The following is an 18,331-nucleotide window of genomic DNA, read 5'->3' as shown; positions in this document are numbered from 1 at the left end:
TTTCTCCACAAAGGTTAAAGGATTATGGTCGGTATGGACTATAATCTCCCTATAACCATTTTGGACATGGACCTCAAAGGTGCTGGAGGACTAACAACATTCCCAGTGCTTCCTTTTCCACAGTGGAATACCACTTTTGATGTTGGTTTAATTTTTTTTTAAGAGAAGTACCCAACTGGATTCTCAATGCCTGACTCATCATCTTGGAGCAGGACAACACCTATCCCTAGGTCACTAGCATCAACTGCCATTTTAAATGGTTTATTAAAATTTGGAGCTGTGAGCTCATTAGTTAAGATGGCTTTTAGCTTCTCAAAAGCTGTTTGGCACCTCTCTGACCACAATACCTTTGCTCTTTTCTGCAGTAAGTCTGTCAGTGGGACAGTTATAGTGCTAAATTTGGGACAAGCTTGCGGTAAAACCCACACATCCCCAAAAATCGCATTATTTCCTGTTCGGTCGTTGGGATGGGAAAATCCATTAGCGCCTATACTTTTGCTACTCTGGGCAGCACTCACCCCTGAACTACAACATGCCCTAAGTAGGTTACTTGAACTTTAGTAAACTTGCTTTTTGCAAGGTTTACCACTAGGTCAGCTGACCTTTGGAAGAGGGATTCTAATTGGTCTAGGTGGTCCCCCCAGGTCTCACTGTACACTAACAAATCATCCAGGTACACTACACAGTTGGGTAGGCCAGCCACTATCTGGTTCATCAGCCTTTGAAAGGTAGCTGGGCATTCCTTAATCCAAAGGGCATTACTTGGCACTGGAATAGGCAGGCTGGGGTGGCAAAAGCTGAAATCTCTTTGGTTCGGGGTGCTGAGAACCTGCTAGTATCCATTTAGCATGTATATCTTGATTATGTAGGTGATATTTCCTACTCCATCAATACAGTCTTACAGGCGAGGAACTGGGTGGGAGTCAGCTCTGGTCGCTGCATTTACCTTCCTGTAATCAATGCAGAGCCTTGTTGAGCCATTGAGCTTGGGCACCAGCACAACTGGCAAACTCCAGCAGCTCTGGCTGGGCTCAATCAGCTTGTTTTCTAGCATATACCGAATTTCCTCCCGAACCTGGGTCAGTTTTCTGGGACCTAGACAATAGGGGTTTTGTTTGATGGGAGGAGTCTCTCCTACATCCACATCATGTAGGGTTAGGGTTGTGCACCTTGGTTTGTCCCTGCAGATTTCTTTAAATGCTGTGAGCAGCCTTATTTGGGCTCCTCTCTGTTCTGCATTCAAATAGAAGAGTACAGTGTCTAGATTTCTTAACATTTTGGTGATGGGGGTTCGATTTGGGAATCCTCCAGGCTCTCCTCTAACTCATCCTCACTGTCCTTTTCATCCTCCTCTTTCCGGACTGCCTGACAGACCTGGGCTTGCTTGTCCCCTTCACAGCTGTGATACTGCTTTAACATATTAATGTGGCACAGCCATTGTTTTTTCCTATGGTCTGGGGTGTCAATTAAATAGTTCACCCTGCTAATTCTCTTTATTACTCTATAGCGGCCACTGAATCGGGCTTTCAGGGGTTCACCCTGTATTGGGAGTAGCACTAATACATGGTCTCTGGGCTGAAATGTTCTGACCTTGGCATGGTTATCTGCCAGCCTTTTCATCATTGTCTGGGAGGTTTTTTAAGGGGCTTCTGCGCCACTGCACAGGCTCTCGTGAGCCGTTCGCGGAACATGGAGATGTAGTTTAACATGGAAGGCTCATCCCTGTGTCCCAAAAACCTCTCACCTTGCGTCCATAAACTAATTCAAAGGCGCTAAAGCTAGTGGACACATTGTGTGAGTCCCTGGTGGCGAACAGGAGAAATCCCAGCCCTTTGCCCCAGTCATGGGGGTACTCATAGCAGTATGCCCTGATCATTGTCTTTAGGGTCTGGTGGTACTGTTCCAAAGCCCTTTGTGACTGTGGATGCTAGGCTGAGGACTTTAGCTAGGTTATGCCCAGACTACCCATGACTTTTTGAAAAATACCAGACATGAAATTCGTGCCCTGATCCAACTGGATCTTGGCAAGCTGCCCAAATTGGGTAAAGAATTGGGTTAGTCCCTCCATCACTACCATGGCAGAGATAGTTCTTAGGGGAATGGCCTCTGGGAATCAGGTAGCCACATCCACAAAGGTGAGAAGATACTGGTAGCTCCCTTTTGTTTTCGGCAGGTGTCCCACACAATCCACCAGCACTCTGCTGAAGGGTTCCCCAAAAGTTGGTTTGGGAATTCGGGGTGCAGGTTTTATTGCAGTTTGGGGCTAGCCCACAACCTGGCACACGTGACACGTTTTACAGAACTCCACCACACCTTTGCGGAGTTGTGGCTAGTCAAAGTGCTGTCTTATGCGGGCTTGGGCTTTTTGTATACCGACATGTCCGGCCATTGAAAGGTCGTGGGCTATTCTTAGTATTTCCTTACAGTACCTTGGCTGTTGGTGTCTAATAAGATCTGTTGAGATGTTAAATACATAGTAGTTGAAGGTAATAGGGGAACAGGTGTTGATCAGTTAATTGTATTCAGATGTATATATAAAGAGCCAGCCAGCACTGGTTGGAGATTGTTAGGAGTGGAGTAGTAAGCTCAGTGGCAAGCAATAAGCAAACAGTCTCCACCAAAGCATCCTAGTCTTAGTGTCTTCTTCACAAACAGGCTTAGAAGTTTCTCTAACATCGGCGGTACCACTATTTGCTGAACCACTGTCCATTCTTCGTCCGCAGGTCTGTGAGGAGGTCTTCACTTCCTCATCAGCACAGCATCTTTTAAATAGTAGCACTCTGGGACTCCCTGCTTCAGTTTCAGTTTGGGCAGTCTGTGCTAACCTTTTTAACACTGGGTTGTCTTGTTCAGCCTCAACCAAGGAACACCCGTTTAACACATCCTTTGGAGGTTTCAGATAACCAGACAGTAGGGTCATCTGTCTGCATTGCCAGTTCAGCCTCCTCTGACTGAGCTTGCTTGACCATGGACCAGGTCACCACAGAGTCAGGGAAAATGCCAGGGACCTTTTCAGACAACTGCTCTGTCTCCCGGACCTCTTTGGTCTCTCTAAAACCACTGGGGAAGCTACCATCTTTGCCCCCACCAGATCATTACCCAGGAGCAGGTTGACCCTGTTCACAGGTAAACTGGCGATAATCCCCATGGTTACAGGTCCTGAAACAAGGTTGCACTCCAGGTGCACCCGATATAAAGGTTTGGGCATATACTGTCCTCCGATATTGTTTACTAATGCTCTAGCATTCAAAATGCCTTTTCCCAGCAGAAGGGATTGGGTGGACTCTGTATCCCTAAGTATGACTATGGGCTTGCTTGCCTTACTGACTTTTCCTTGGGACACAAAATCTTGGTAACTATCAGGGATTTTGTTACATTTTGCTGCACTCACAGCAGTATGCTTACTGGGTCATACTGCTGCAGTCAAAGCCACAGACTGGTCTGCTGTGCTTTCCATCAGGGCCCCTTTTCCTGCACTGGTCTGGTGTGCCTTGATTAATCATACCAGTTTTCCCCGTAACTTCCAGCAGTCAGCTCAAAGGTGACCTGCCTTGTTACAATGGAAACAAACAGGCTTTCAGGCGTCACTCCTGCTCTCAGCACCGTCCTTCCTGGGCCTGAGGAGGGTCCCCTTTGTGCTCAGCTTTCCCTTCTCACCCATAGTTGTCCAGGCTCCTATCACCCTCACACCTTTTATTCTTTTCCGGTTTTTGGAGGTGACTAGGGAAGAGTTTCCCTTGGGGTAAGGGCTTGTGGACAAGCATAAATTCATCAGCTAGAGTTGCTGCCTGCCTGGCTCTTAGAACCTTTTGTTCCTCCATGTGGGTTTTAACGGAAAGGGGAAGTGAGTTTTTGAACTCGAGAAGGATCACCTCTCGGAGGTCTTCATATGTGAGCTATATCTTGAGTGCTCACATCCATTGGTCAAAAGTGAGCTGCTTAACTCTTTCAAACTCGAGGTAAGTTTGTTCAGGCTGCTTTTGGAGGGTTCGGAATTTTTTGTGGTACACCTCTGGTAGCAATCGAATGCATACAGGATAGCATTTTGTTCCCTATTCGTTTGTGTGATGTGGGTGTCGCTGGCTAGGCCAGCATTTATTGCCCATTCCCTAATTGCCCCTGAACTGAGTGGCTTGTTAGGCTATTTCAGAGGACATCTCATAGTCTGATGAACTCTCATCAGGCAACAGTGAATAAATCTCATGTTATTTTGCTTTGCAATTGCAGTGACTCTCTCTCTGCTGGCCACTTCAGCTGTTTTGCAAGCTTTTCAAAAGAGACAAAAACGCTTCCACATCCCCCTCATTAAACTTTGGTATCAACTGGGAGAACTAAGAGCTCAGCACTCGGTCCTGAGCTAGGGGTAGTTCCCTCACTAGCGGTGGCTTCGTTGGGTGCACTGAGTCTTCCCCTAGTTAGTTTGAGCTGCCTTAATGCCCTTTGAAAGGCTCTTTCTTTTTCCCTTGCCCGATGCTCTCTCTCCTCCTTCTCTCTCTGGAATTCTAATTCTAGTCTGCTCTGTTCTAGCTGTACCTTAGCTAATGTTACTCTGTCTGTTTCCGACTCTAAGCCTGTCTCCAAGTTTTCAGTTTCAAGTGCAAGATGGTTGGCCACAAATTTTAAGATTTTGGGTTTCCTAGCTTTTGGACGGATAGTCAGCTCTAACTGCCCAGTCACATTCTTCAACTCTTTAACAGATACAGCTTTTAACTTGTCCCAGGTTACTTCACTCTGGCCTTGGAAGGTACTGGCCTCGAATATTGGACATATAAGTACTCTAGCACTGAAAACTACAAGAAAACCTGTATACAAGTTTTAAAATTTTTTTGCTGGGGATCAATTCGGTTTCCCACTTCCAATTTCTCGTTTGTCTGGACACAAGCCCCCAAATTTCTGTTACGATCAGGCAAGGAGGGGTCGAAAGGCCTCTCCTTGTTTGACCACAACAGGGTTTATATCATAAAAGAACCAATAGAACAGGTTTGTTTGAGTTTAAACAAGAGGTTAGTTTATTGTACTTAAAATCAAAAACCCGATCTAAGTAAAATAATAAACTATGCTCCAACTTTCACACACACACACGCACACACATTTCAGAGTGAAGAATAGATTGGTTGGATTAGAATCCAGAACAAATAAAAGAATATACAGTCTGTGGAGTGTGCTAATTCAGTTGTTTTCCAGCTGAACTCGTGGTCCTGAAGTTTCTGGCTGGTAGAGGTGGCCACCTAGTTCAGGGTTTTCTAGGAGACAGTGATGTAAATGGTTTTCTCCCCAGTGTCTCTGTCTGCAGCAATGAATGACTTGGATGTTAGTAGCTCACAGGCAGGGTTTGAACTTACAGCGTTACCTGGAGAGAGAGCGAGAGAGAGAAGAAACTGCAAGTTTTCATGCAGATGGAGAGACGGTCACGTGATTGTCCAGTTTGTTCTCTCTTTTGCATCTTAATTAGTTCAGGTCTTAAGAATTCAAATCTCGCTCTCAGGTTCCATTGTTTGAATGTTTACCCTTTGAGGTTCGTCTCCACCAGTGTTAATGTTCCAAGATGGTTTTGAATGTCTTGTTAATGGAAGTGAGGCAGGTAGCTTGTTCAAAATTTGTAAGCCATTGTTCTGATGGGAGATTAACCAGAATTCGTCTCCACCTCAATACCTTCGTATGTGAGGTATTTCAATGCAAATTGCTGTGGTCTTTTTAGCTGCTCTATTTTTGAAAGTTTAATTCAAGTTCTTTGTCTCCTGCTTTTAGTAAAGTTTAATTCAGGTTTTCAACCGATGGCACGTGTTCATGACAACAGACTGAAAAATTACAATATGACGAATTGTGGGAAAAACAATTCACATTTGTGGCAATATACTGGAATATTAAGGTATCACTTCACTGTTATCAATGTACACCACAGTACTGCCTTAAAGCGAAAGGATGGGGAGAAATTAAATACATAATAGCATTCAAAATGTTATTTTGTAATTTTTTTTTAAAAAAGCAACGACTGCAAAAACTATTACCTAGAATAAGATGAAGCTTGGTGTCTGTCTGGAAGGCATAGTGCAACGTGACCAGAAAAGGAGACTGCCGAATGTGTTCCAACACCTGCCGTTCTGTCTTGATGTGCTCAGTTGTTTTTGCTTTTTGTACAATGGAAGCCTTCTTAAGCACTTTCATTGCATAGAGTTTGTTTGCATCATGGCCACTGATTTTCCTGACCAGGAAAACTTTCCCATATGCTGCAAAGATATAGCAAAAGACAAGAATAATAATTTGTTAATAATAAAATATCTTCTACTAGGCATTAAAAAACAATAACCATCTATTATTCTATAACAGAGTAATAGATATGTAAGATTATCTTATGGGTCACAAAGTGGCATGGCATGTTAGTTCTTCAATATGCTACACCATCAAACTAACCTGGTCACTGTCATTCTTGAATGTGTTTTCGCTCTTTGCTCCTTACCCATTTTTGAAAAGCATTCAGCCTCCATTTGTGTCAACACCACTGCTGGAATCAGGAACACAGAGTAGATTTGGATGTCGATTCTTGGTAGCAGTTCCCCATACTCTGTGACACAGTGCATTTAAAGCAGCGATATGTGCTATTAGGATGCCAATATTCATTTTGTCACAGATATTCAATGTTGACTTTTTGTGCAAAAAGCTTGCTGTACCTAATTAACATGGACTACTAAATTCAATGTAATCTGTACTGCTTGTACCCAGTTTACACTCCTAATTTGTGTGGAAGAAAGTACAGCATGAAACCCACCCTGTAACAAACTCATTCCTCTATTTCATCAAAATGTGCCAAAAGCTGTGATCCTATGTATTACTGTACAGCTAATTGCAGGAGAGCTCTTGATTCCTCATAATTTTATCCAATGAATAGCTCACCCGCTCAGACCACAAAGATTTCAAAATCAATCTGCCATCTGTGTTGAGCTAGCTATTCTCAGCAGAGGAATTGAGGGAGGTGGGAATTCGACAGGGGGTGGGGGGAGCGGAGTGAGGTGCAACAATTGGCCTTGGTGCTCTGAATAGGATTGGAAACTCAAACAGGGTTCCTGCTCCTGATTGCTATCCAGAAACCCTTGCTCGAAATGCACGTATTGGGGCATATTATGGCTATTATGTCCCCTTGAGGTCAAACAGCCTGCTAACATTCTCAATGAATAATGGCCACATGGGTAAAAGCACTTAGTGCCTACTGAACTGTTCCACAGGAAGAGGTCATACTTTCAGTAAAGGAGAACACTATGGAAATTTTTGGAGACTTTTTTATTCTGAAATTCTTTGTTAAACGCTTTGTTAGACACATGCTTTATTAGCTGGTTAAACATCTGAATCAGCTAGTCTTTTGGAAGAAAATTATGACACTGAATGCATGTTGTGTGTTTTTTTTATTATTATGGAAGCTGTCCAAACAACTTGTTTAGCAAGGGTGTGTTTGTACTGAGTTAAGCATCCACACCTGCAAACCATTGTGGTGGACAGGATATATATGTCTGAAGAAAGTAATTATTACTTTTAACATGTTCTTCTCCACTCCCTTTTTGTAAGTAGTTTCTCCCTTTTTGTTATCATTGCCTTCTGTCACGTACTATTTATCTGATACAAGAAAATGTTTGCTCCCAGGCCTCTGACTCACCTTTAAACCAGATCATAATTGCATGGGTGGTGAAGCAGGTGCACTGGATCCTTCTGGATCCAGTAGTCCTCAGCGCCCTTCAGTCACCAGGTGTCCCGAGGCTCAGAAAACTTGGTTGGTGAGGGTTAAATTTAAAATGGCGATTAAATATAAGGCACAGAGCCTAATTATAAAATATTTAACTCGTCAACCTGCCTCCTGGGAGTGTGTTGGTTGTCTGACCCACCTGTCCTGCAATGTTAAAACCAGAAGTAGGGGGGTTGGAGTTGGAATTCAGATTAATATCCCATTTGACCCAAACCCGCCTGATTTTGGGAGTTAAATTTCTCAATGTTTCACTAACGTATGCCGATAAAAAAAAAAATCACCGTTCAAGGGTACAACTCTTTTTTTTACTTCACTGATTTTCTTCCTACACCTCCTGTCCCAAAGATCTTCTATAGAACAGGAGTTCAACAGGCACTGTTTGCAACTTCACTCAAGTCGCATTAATTTTCACTTGTGAGATTCAGCTACAAATATTGGCCACATCACTGTCAAGCCAGATCCTATCCTCACCTAATATGAACAGGTGAACAGTTCCCGCAGAGATCATGGTAATGATTAGCAGCATAACTCTGGCTGATTTTTCCTTGTCTAACCCAGTGGCACAAAGGCCAATTATACTGTTCCCAACTGAGATCAGCTAACTCAGTATAAAACATAGGTTGACTGTGAAAGTTTTTGGTTGTGTGGCTTAGCTAGCTAGACATATTGAACCATCTGCATTTTTAAAAATCCTGGTCCCTATCAAAAATGTCTCATCAATACAACATCAAGAGATACAAAAATAGCTTCATCCAAAACTCACCTCCTGTTCCCAGAACTTTCAGTAGCTCAAAGTTTTCTAATCCAACTCTTTCTCTGTGTCCAGTGAGGTTAGCTGCCAATTAAATTAAAAATACAGGATGAAGATGGCAATATAGTGCATAACAATTAGTCATTTACTTTAAAAAAAACCAGAAACTCAGCTCTATGGTTATTAAGCCATTTTTCACAGGGATGATGAGATGTAAAACTCCCATATGCTGGTGTTGTATGGGCAGAGAGAGGTAGTGACACACACCATCCTCAGGATACTTTTTCTTTATGACCCACGTTTTGGTGTTTGTTTTTAAAAAAAAGAATTGCATTTAGAAACTTTTATGGTGTCTGCTGTGTGGAGATATGAATGCTGGGATATTCAGACCAAAGAAGAGGACATCAACTCAATGAAATCAGAGCAGAGAGTAGAGAGATGGTAGAATTGTCTGGAAAGGGACAGAGGAAATTAAAAATGACTCAAATGAGCAGAGTAAACAAACAACTATGAAGGACAAGTGACAGATACACAGTAAATAACATTACTAAATTGGAGGCACAATAACAGCAGGAATAACTTACAGTTTCCTCTTTGGGTGCAATCGCCGATCCAGGTGCAGATTAAGTCAAAATTGCACTAATTTTGAAAAGTGCTTTCTCATATTTCCGCTCAAACTTATTTGCATATAACTGAACACAAAATCTGTTACGAGCCAGTGCAATAAGGCATTGTTCTCAAACGTAATTTAAAAAGATAATTAGCTTTGAAAATTATTTCTTGATATATTTAAGAGTGATGACTTAGTGCAGTTTGATTATTACAGCTAAAAATGGGTTTACATAAGGACATAAGAAATAGGAGCAGCAGTAGGCCATTCAGCCCCTCAAGCCTGCCCCGCTATTCAATATGATCATGGCTGATCTGTCCCAGGCCTCAACTCCTCTTTCATGCCTGCTCCGCATAACCCTCGACTCCCCGAGATTTCAAAAATCTATCTACCTCCTCCTTAAATACATTTAGTGACCCAGCTTCCACAACTCTGAGGTAGAGAATTCCAGAGATTCACCACCCTCAGAGAAGAAATTCCTTCACATCTCAGTTTTAAATGTGTGACCCCTTATTCTGTAACTCTGTCCCCTAGTTCGAGATTCCCCCACCAGTAGAAACATATTCTCAACATCTACCCTGTCAAGCCCCCTTAAAATCAGACATGTTTCAATAAGATCACCTCTCATTCTTCTAAACTCCAATGAATAAAGGCCTAACCTGTTTAGCCGTTCTTGATAAGACAACCCCTTCATCCCAGGATTCAGCCTAGTGAACCTTTTCTGAACAGCCTCCAGTGCTAGCATATCCTTCCTTAAAGACGAGGACCAAAACTGTATGCAGTACTCCAGGTGTGGCCTCACCAACACCCTGTACAGTTGTAACAAGACTTCCCTATTCTTAAAGTCTAACCCCCTAGCAAAAAAGGCCAAAATTCCATTTGCCTTCCTAATTATTTGTTGCACCTGCATGCTAACTATGTGTGTTTCATGTACAAGAACACCCAGATTTCACACAAAACTAAGCATTTTTAATCAGTGTCAGTTCTCAACTGTGAATAAGGTGATCTCAAAATTACTGAAAATTATTTTTTTTTAAATATACAGAAACATTTGCTAGTTATAGTGACATACTGAAGTCAGTTTCTTAGTAAATTAAAAAAAATTAAACTAAAAAAAGTTTTTAAAACATGCCTAGTAGTTGTTGCACCCAACAGAAACAGATTATTTTTAGCGCCTCCTCAAGGCATGCAAACAAATGCTATTAAAGAAAACTCCCAATGGTGATTAATTCATCCTGGGGATGTGGGATCAGTTTTTAGGCGGGGTCAGCTTCTAGTACAATTTTTTTTTAAACTAGGACGAGAGATTGCGAAAACAAAAGATGAAGGGGTTGTCTCATCAAGAACGGCTAAACAGGTTAGGCCTTTATTCATTAGAGTTTGTGCTGGACATAATTTACAATTAAATTCTGCGATCTTCTGTGCTAGGTTCAGGCCAATTACACCAAAAAGAAAAGCACAATTGAGTGAAAACTCTATCCCAGTGTCTTTAATATAAAAAAAATCCCATGGTGTTACACAAAGAAGCATAAAGAAAAGCAAATGCTTAGCCTGGATGTAAGAATTTAGGACAGTTAACCAAAAGCTAGGTTGAAGAGATGGTTTTTCAGGAGATTTTTAAAAAGTGCAGAAACAGATGGAGAGCAATGGCCCCTGTAAACCGTGCGTCGGCGCAGCAACCCAGAAGTCCCTGTGCAAGTCGCGCACAAGTTGGTCTGTTTCTGCGCCTGTGCGTTTGTGCAAAAAAAAAAAAATTCAAAGGGACTGTGCACTTAAAATAAATCACCCCCACACTCCAAAAAAATTGGAGGGAATGTTGGTGAGAGGCAGAAAGGTTCAGTCAGAGTTTCATAGAGTAGCACCTCTTCTTCTTCTTTGGCCTCCTTATCTCGAGAGACAATGGGTAAGCGCCTGGAGGTGGTCAGTGGTGTGTGCAGCAGCGCCTGGAGTGGCTATAAAGGCCAATTCTAGAGTGACAGGCTCTTCCACAGATGCTGCAGAAAAATTTGTTTGTTGGGGCTGTTACACAGTTGGCTCTCCCCTTGCACCTCTTTTTTTTCCTGCCAACTGCGAAGTCTCTTCGACTTGCCACACTTTAGCCCCGCCTTTATGGCTGCCCGCCAGCTCTCGCGAACGCTGGCAACCGACTCCCACGACTTGTGATCAATGTCACAGGACTTCATGTTGCGTTTGCAGACGTCTTTAAAGCGGAGACATGGACGGCCAGTGGGTCTGATACCAGTGGCAAGCTCGTTGTACAATGTGTCTTTGGGGATCCTGCCATCTTCCATGCGGCTCACACATAGTGTAGCACCATGGGTCAAAGAAGACACTAAAAGTGCATGGCCAGAGAGTGGAATGGAGTCAGTAGAGGAGGCCAAAAACTAAGGTTTCAGTCTTCCTGATACTTGATGTTGGGCAAGCAAGTGAACAACACAGAGGCCGTCACTGGTAGAGAGGTAGAGCTCTGCATCAAGAAACAAAAGATATGTATAGAGCGGGTGCGAATGGCAGAATCATGAACAGCTGCTGTGCAAAAACAAGAGAGGAAAACAAGAGAGAAAAATCAAAACCAGCAAAGAAAAGGGAAACAAAATGAGGGAAAATGATACAATCTGAAATTGTTGAACTCAATGTTGAGTCCAGAAGGCTGTAAAGTGCACTGTTCATGACTCTGCCATTAACACTTCCTCTAGACATATTTTTTGTGTCTTTACTTGTCCCAGCACCATTCCTTTATGTCTTGCACCATCAAATCTTTTGAAATTTAATCTCTACCACCTTCCACCCTATGGCAGGCCTTCTCTTTTGTTCATCTTCCCACCCTCCCACTATTCACAGACCCGAGTACTTGTTTAAAACCTATTACATTTCTAACTTTTCCAGTTCTGATGAAAGGTCATTGACCTGAAATATTAACTGTTTCTCTCTCCACAGAAGCTGCCAGACCTGCTGAGTACTTCCATCATTTTCTGGTTTTAGCACAGAGAAATGCCAACTATTTCCTTAGCAATTGTTCAGAATTGGAAACCATGACAGTGGAGCAAAGTTAGTTTTTTAACCTTCATCTGCTTGCTGGATCCTCTCATTCTCATTCCCACTAGGAGAAGCATCCTCCTCTAGAGCATCAATAATTTCAAAGGCTGTGAGCGATGCGGATCTCAGGATTTCCTCATTAACACTTTCAATGGCTTCAAAATTTGGGCTGGATTTTATGGGCCCCCCTGAGATGGGGGTCGGAGGTGGGGGGGGCCCATAGAATCGCGATGGGAGGCGGGGGGTGGGGTGGAGGTGGAGGGCCCATCGTCTCCCTGTCTCCAAGTGATTTTGTCTGACGACGGAATTCCGCCCAAAGGCTAATTGAGGCCCTTAGGTGGCCTGTTAATGGCCACAAGAGCTTCTTTCTCCCACCCCCCACCGTCGCTGCGATTTAACCAACAGCGAGGATGTCTCCCCCTCACTGGGAGGCTGCCTCGGTTTGGGGGAGGGGGTCCTCCTCTGTGGACAATCGGTGGCCCATGGAGGACCCCTGCCGGCAAAAACTGCACCTCCCTGGAAGCCCTCCCCCTGCACTTCATGACCACCCTCCCAACCTCCTTCGCTGGAGCTTTCCAGACTGGTCCCAGTGACCTCGCCTCACTTACCTTGGGTATGGGGTTCCAGTGCTGGGCCTGGCTCCAAGGTTTCTGAAGTACGAGCAGCGGTCACTACTCCTGGTGGCGCTGCTGATACTGTTGGGTTGCTGGCCCTGTGATTGGCTGGCAGCTCCTGGAGGTGGAACCCCTGTCTTTAAAGAGCCGGTAATCCCAGCGCCGGGCACTTAGCTTCCTGAACGAGGTAGGATCGTGCTGGGGGAGGGAGCTTGAAAAGGCAGAAGTGGAGCTCCCCCCGCCTTTTCAGCCCGGAGTCGGGAGCCACATCGGCACCATAAAATTCAGCCCCTTGTGTCTGACAACGTGCAAAAGAGAACAGGTCCTCCGTTTCAGAGTTGGATCTTGGTGCCCAGGTCGGATGGTCGACTGTGTCAGAGGCAGCTGCTTCATCTGCTAGTGCAATTAATTTAGAGGGCTAGAAATTGGCTGATTCTCCTTTCTATGCGCAAGGGCCATGATTTGTGGCCTGCCCACGCTAATTCTGATGGAGGTGGGGAGCACGTAAATCTGGTGCTTTCACCTCAATAAGATGATTGTAGTGTGGGTCCAAGTGAATCCCGAACTGCTATCCTCCTTGTAGCTCTGTTGGCGGCCTCTGCGCTCAGCAGAGGGCCAAGTAGTATTGGGCCGATAGCATGTGGAGCAGGCAGCCTTCACTTCTGAAAGGTGAACTCCCTATAAAAGGAAAGCTGCTTTAAATGAACTGAAGGCTGCTGGTAAATGATTTTGAAAGACTCAAGCTGCAGGAAAATGGCAAAGCAGGCAAGGGAGAGAGCTCCCAGACTCAGTACGGCTGTCTTGGAAGCACTTGTCACCCAGGAGAGAGGCCATGTTTCCTTAGGGGTGTGCAGGAGGTCCTCAAGGAACATCCTTACAAAAGGGAGTGGCAGCGTGCAAGGTGAATACACAGAAGTTTAATGATCTCACATGGGAGGTCAAGGTGAGTGAATGCATCTGAACATCACATCTCAAAAACCACACCACCAATCTCTCATGCTGCACAATGCAGCATGTCCCCATCACTCATCCAGCCGCGCTCCCTGGCACTCAGGACTCATGCCTCATGCTTTCCAATAATGTTTGTTTCACACATACACCTCTCGCTGTCTACACAAACCTCCAGCTATTCAGATATAGCAGGTATATCACCCAAGCACAGTGCCACACAATCACTGAAATTCTGCCCTCACTTGCTGGCGAAGGTTGCCCATATCACCAGGGAGGGCCAGCATAACTGCATCTGCTGAGCCCCTTGATAAGATAGTGCTCTGCATCATCAGGCCAGAAGCAACAGAGCCCATGGACCTCCTGCTTTCCTCCCCAGCCCCCTTACCTCACCCCAACCCTCCCCTTATGCTTTCAGATATCCAAGGACTGCCACGTGGACAGTCAGAATGAAGATGAAGAACAACCTCACACCGGTGCTGAGGAGGCACCATCCCTTAATCTGACACTCGTAGCCACTGGCTCAGATACTAGCACTGCATGAACCTTAGAGACTAGTATCAAGTGAGGATCAGGACATGGTGAGTCACTGGGCATGAATGGGCTGCAGTCAGACCAGGGGGAAAAGGGGGACTTGTGCGCTAGACCCCCCAGAGGGTGAGGTCGCAGACAAATTCCGCTGTAGGGGACTCAGATGAGTACTTCAATGCAGCAGCGTACAGGAGAATGTAGATGACGATGCACATCAAGATGCTTGGTGCATTGACAGGTCTGGCAGGGAGCCTCCAGTTACTGTCAAAGTGTATGGTGGAGTCCGGCTCCAATGTGGCAGATCAAGGATTTATCCTTTCCAGTGTGGAAGGGGTGGCCAACTCCATGGCAGCTCCGGTGGACCGACCCATGATGGAGTATCTGGTGAGAGCTGTCCCAGCTTCCATTGCAGCACAGGCAGAAGCCTCCCATTAACTCAGTGATGCAGTGGAAGCTCAGAGTGGGGTCATAAAATCCATACTTGCTGCCGTGCAGGTTCAGACTGTTGCCATCATGGGTGCAGATCTCAGTGCTCAAAGGGGTATGCAGGCTTTCAGAGCAGTCCAACAATCTGTCCTCCAGAAAATTACTAGGATTGGTGAGGTGCTGCACTGTGGGAGTGGCAATGGCAGCGTGATCTCAACATGACAGCATTCGTGCTCCCAACACTGCCACTCCAGCAATGCCCTTGTTGTTGCCTCTCAGTCAGCCAGCCCAGACTGCTGCCACCCATTCTGAGGTTTTGCAGTCTGAAGCTGGCCCTTCAAGGCCCAAAGCTGCTCAAGGGCATCCTAAAAGACCATATGCAGTCCCCCACGCCTATGAAAGTCAGCAGCCTTCCACCAGACATGTCACAATCACTGGGATAGCGCTGCAAAGGAGCACTAACACAAGCAAGGGCACCTTCAAGACATGCACTAGGGTGAACAGTTCATTGTTGTTCATGTAATTGCATGTGTTGTTGGATAAAGATGTTTTGTGCAGGTTTTTGTTGGTGTCTTTTATTGCTGTATCTTGGCCACAGGGACGTGCGATGGGGAGTCTGAAGTGGATGTGATGGTGGGGAATGGTGCATCCTTGTTGTGATAGGGAAGTTGTTTCAGTAGAAGCAGAGCCTCACAATCCACTCACTCACAGTGTGTCCAGTTACATGGGGTCCAGAATGTCTCCTCTGGTACCTCCTCCTTCTCCCAAGTGGCCTCCAGATCCCTGGAGATAACGTCTGTGCCTTAATAACAGCCGCACAGTCATAGAATCATAGGAAGTTTACGGCACAGAAAGAGGCCACTTGGCCCATCATTTCTGCATCAGCCAAATTGTGGAGGACGTAGCAAATCACCACAAACTTTTAGCCCCTTTCTGGCACATATTGCAGCAATTCCTCCAAGCAGTCAAGGTAGTTTTTGAGTTACCTCAAGAGGCCGTTGACCTGCTCCACTGTGTTATGAACGGCTCCCTAGCTTTCATTATAGACCAGCTCCACTCGTATTGTAGAATGGCAGGAAGGGATCATAAGACATGTGCAGTGGGAGTAGTGTTGTCCCCGAGGAGCAAGCCTCTGGGTGTTCTGGGAGGCCCAAAGATGTTGGGTACGGAAGACTGGTGCAGGATGACAGCTCATGGCTGTTGGCATGACAGTGCGCATTCACTAATATGAAGGTTTTGGTGTGGTTGCACACCAACTGCACATTGATGAAATGGTAGCCCTTCCAATTTCTGTACCTCTCCATGTTGACATGGGTGGCCCACAGAGCCAAATGAGTGCAGCTGATGGTGCTCTGCACCATCAGAAATCCCACTGTCCTGATGAAGCTACATGCCCTTGCATGCTGCTCTTGTCTCAAGAACAGAAAGTGGACGAAGTTCCCTTGCTTTGTGTAAATCATCTCCATGATCTTCTGGGTGCTTTGATGTACTGCATACTGCAATATGTTTGCAATATCTCCTGCTCCCACCTGGAATGACCCTGAGGCATAAACAGTGAGTGTTACAGCAAGCTAATCACTGGCAGAGCCATCCTCACGCTGCTGTGAGGCTCCAGGTTGAGCTGAAGGAGGTGACATAGCTCCATCACTGCCTCCTTGGTGAATGTCAGCTGCCTCAGGCATTTCTCCTGGCTCATTTAAATGTCCGAGAACTGCTCCAGGAAAACCTGTGATGGGTAGGCCCTTTGATAGAGAGCCCTCTGTCTCCTCGCTCCTTGCAGAGCTATCCCTCTCTGCGTCTTCCGATCCAATTCCTGTTCATGTTGCAGACCAAGAGGTGCTGCAAGAACTGTCCCCATAACTGGGTCCCTTCTCCCAGAATGTAACCAGCAAGTTTCTAAAAATATCTTCAGCATCCCAGCACAGTGCTTCCACCAACTCTGCCTAAGCAAAAGTTAGTAAAAATATCTCACCTGTAACTTAATGAGTGGCCCTTTAACTAGCCCTGGTACAGGGTCTAGCTTGCTTCTCTGCGCTTGTTGTCTGCAGCGTGACATGTGAATTCGTTGCAAGGACTAGTGTTGCCCAAATCTGGGATGCTGGCTTCGCATTAGCTGGTCAGGCTGTGAAACATCAGGAGAGTACTGTCTCACATGATTGGAGTACAGGAAGAAAGAAGTCTTGCTACAATTGTACAGGGTTTTGCTGAGACCATATCTGCAGTACTGTATGCCGTTTTGGTCTCCACATTTAAGAAAGGATATACTTGCATTGGAGGCGGTACAGCGAAGGTTCACTAAATTGGTCCCTGGAATGAGGGGGTTGTCCTATGATGACAGGCTGAGTAAACTGGGCCTAGATTCTCTGGAGTTTAGAAAAATGAGAGGCAATCTCATTGAAACATACAAGACTCTGAAGGGCCGGATAGTGTAAACATTGAGAGATTGTTTCTGCTAGTCAGGGAATCTAAAACACAGGGCCACAGTCTCAGGATAAGGGGCCGATCATTTAGGACTGAGATGAGGAGAAATTACCTCACTCAAAGGGTTGTGAATCTTTGGAATTCTCTACCACAGAGGGTTGTGGATGCTCCATCGTTGAATACATTTATGGCTGGGATAGACAGATCTTTGGTCTCTCAGGGAATCAACGGATATGGCCAGAGGATGGGAAAGTGGAATTGAAGCCCAAGATCAGCCATGATTGTATTGAATGGCAAAACAGGCTCGATGGACCATATGGTCTATTCCTGCTCCAATTTCTTGTGTTCTTGTGTTCTGAGGCACAGAGGAGATGCAGTTTTGAGTCGGCCTTGCTGCCTGGGCCGTGCCGGAAGCTGCTGGTGGTGCTGAGATCCCCCAGAAAGCAGCGCTAGGCCGTCAGTGGCATTCTGCAACTGAATTTCGCACCCAAAGTGATGAGCCCCATAGTTGTCAACTATCAAAGTGACATTTTTTGCCTTACAATGCCATGGTTCAGTCAACATGATGCAGCCACTCCTCAAAAAGAGCACCAATCACCCAAGCCTTTTTTCTGGTCTGTAGTTTACAACAGCTTAAAAACACATTGGAGGTTTTCCCAATCATCTGCAGCTTTCTATTCCCCATCAATCATGCTTGTATAAACCAGGACAGTAATTTGTTGTTTAGCTTTATTCCTACCTGATCATTTTTGTTGATGGAAGTTCACACACTGCTTTGGTACAGTTCATAAAACAAAAAGCTAGCTTCATCAACACCAAAGGTATCTTTGGACTTGCGAAATAAATTATGAGATTGGAATTTTTATTATGCACCCAGTGAACAACACATTCTATGGGTTTGTTGATTGCATGATGGCTTTTGAAGCAGAGATCCATGCTGCAGAAGCAGGATTGGTTTTAAATTCTTTGACAAATCCAGTGGCATTTCCAGCAGGACAAGTCATACAATCCAGGAACATGAGCTGCTTGAGCCAGGTTGAATTTGAATTAAGCAGCAGATTTCACTGGTCAGAACCCATAAGGCATGGGAATTTGAATTTAAAATTATTGGTTAACTTGAATCAAGAGGCTCAAATTAAGCAATAAATTTCCAATGGAAGGTGGTTTTATTTAAATTGATAATTTGAATAAAGCAATTTAAGTTGAGAAATAGACAGTAATTGAAATTATACTTTATTATTGCACTAATATCCTGTCTTACA

The 18,331-nt window shown here is 44.9% G+C and overlaps 1 protein-coding gene across 1 annotated transcript in view; it reads right to left on the bottom strand.

Annotated features, from left to right (window-relative positions):
* The window catches only part of LOC137376406 (ribosomal protein S6 kinase alpha-5-like), a 131,261-nt gene that overhangs the window by 57,544 nt on the left and 55,386 nt on the right, over positions 1–18,331 (bottom strand). The window contains 2 exon segments of the mRNA XM_068044915.1: positions 6,009–6,227; positions 8,496–8,567. Of these exon segments, the coding sequence (XP_067901016.1) occupies positions 6,009–6,227; positions 8,496–8,567 (291 nt within the window).

The sequence above is a fragment of the Heterodontus francisci genome, chromosome 13 (genome assembly GCF_036365525.1).
Source record: "Heterodontus francisci isolate sHetFra1 chromosome 13, sHetFra1.hap1, whole genome shotgun sequence".
NCBI lineage: Eukaryota > Metazoa > Chordata > Chondrichthyes > Heterodontiformes > Heterodontidae > Heterodontus > Heterodontus francisci.
This window is presented reverse-complemented; position numbering and strand designations above follow the sequence as displayed.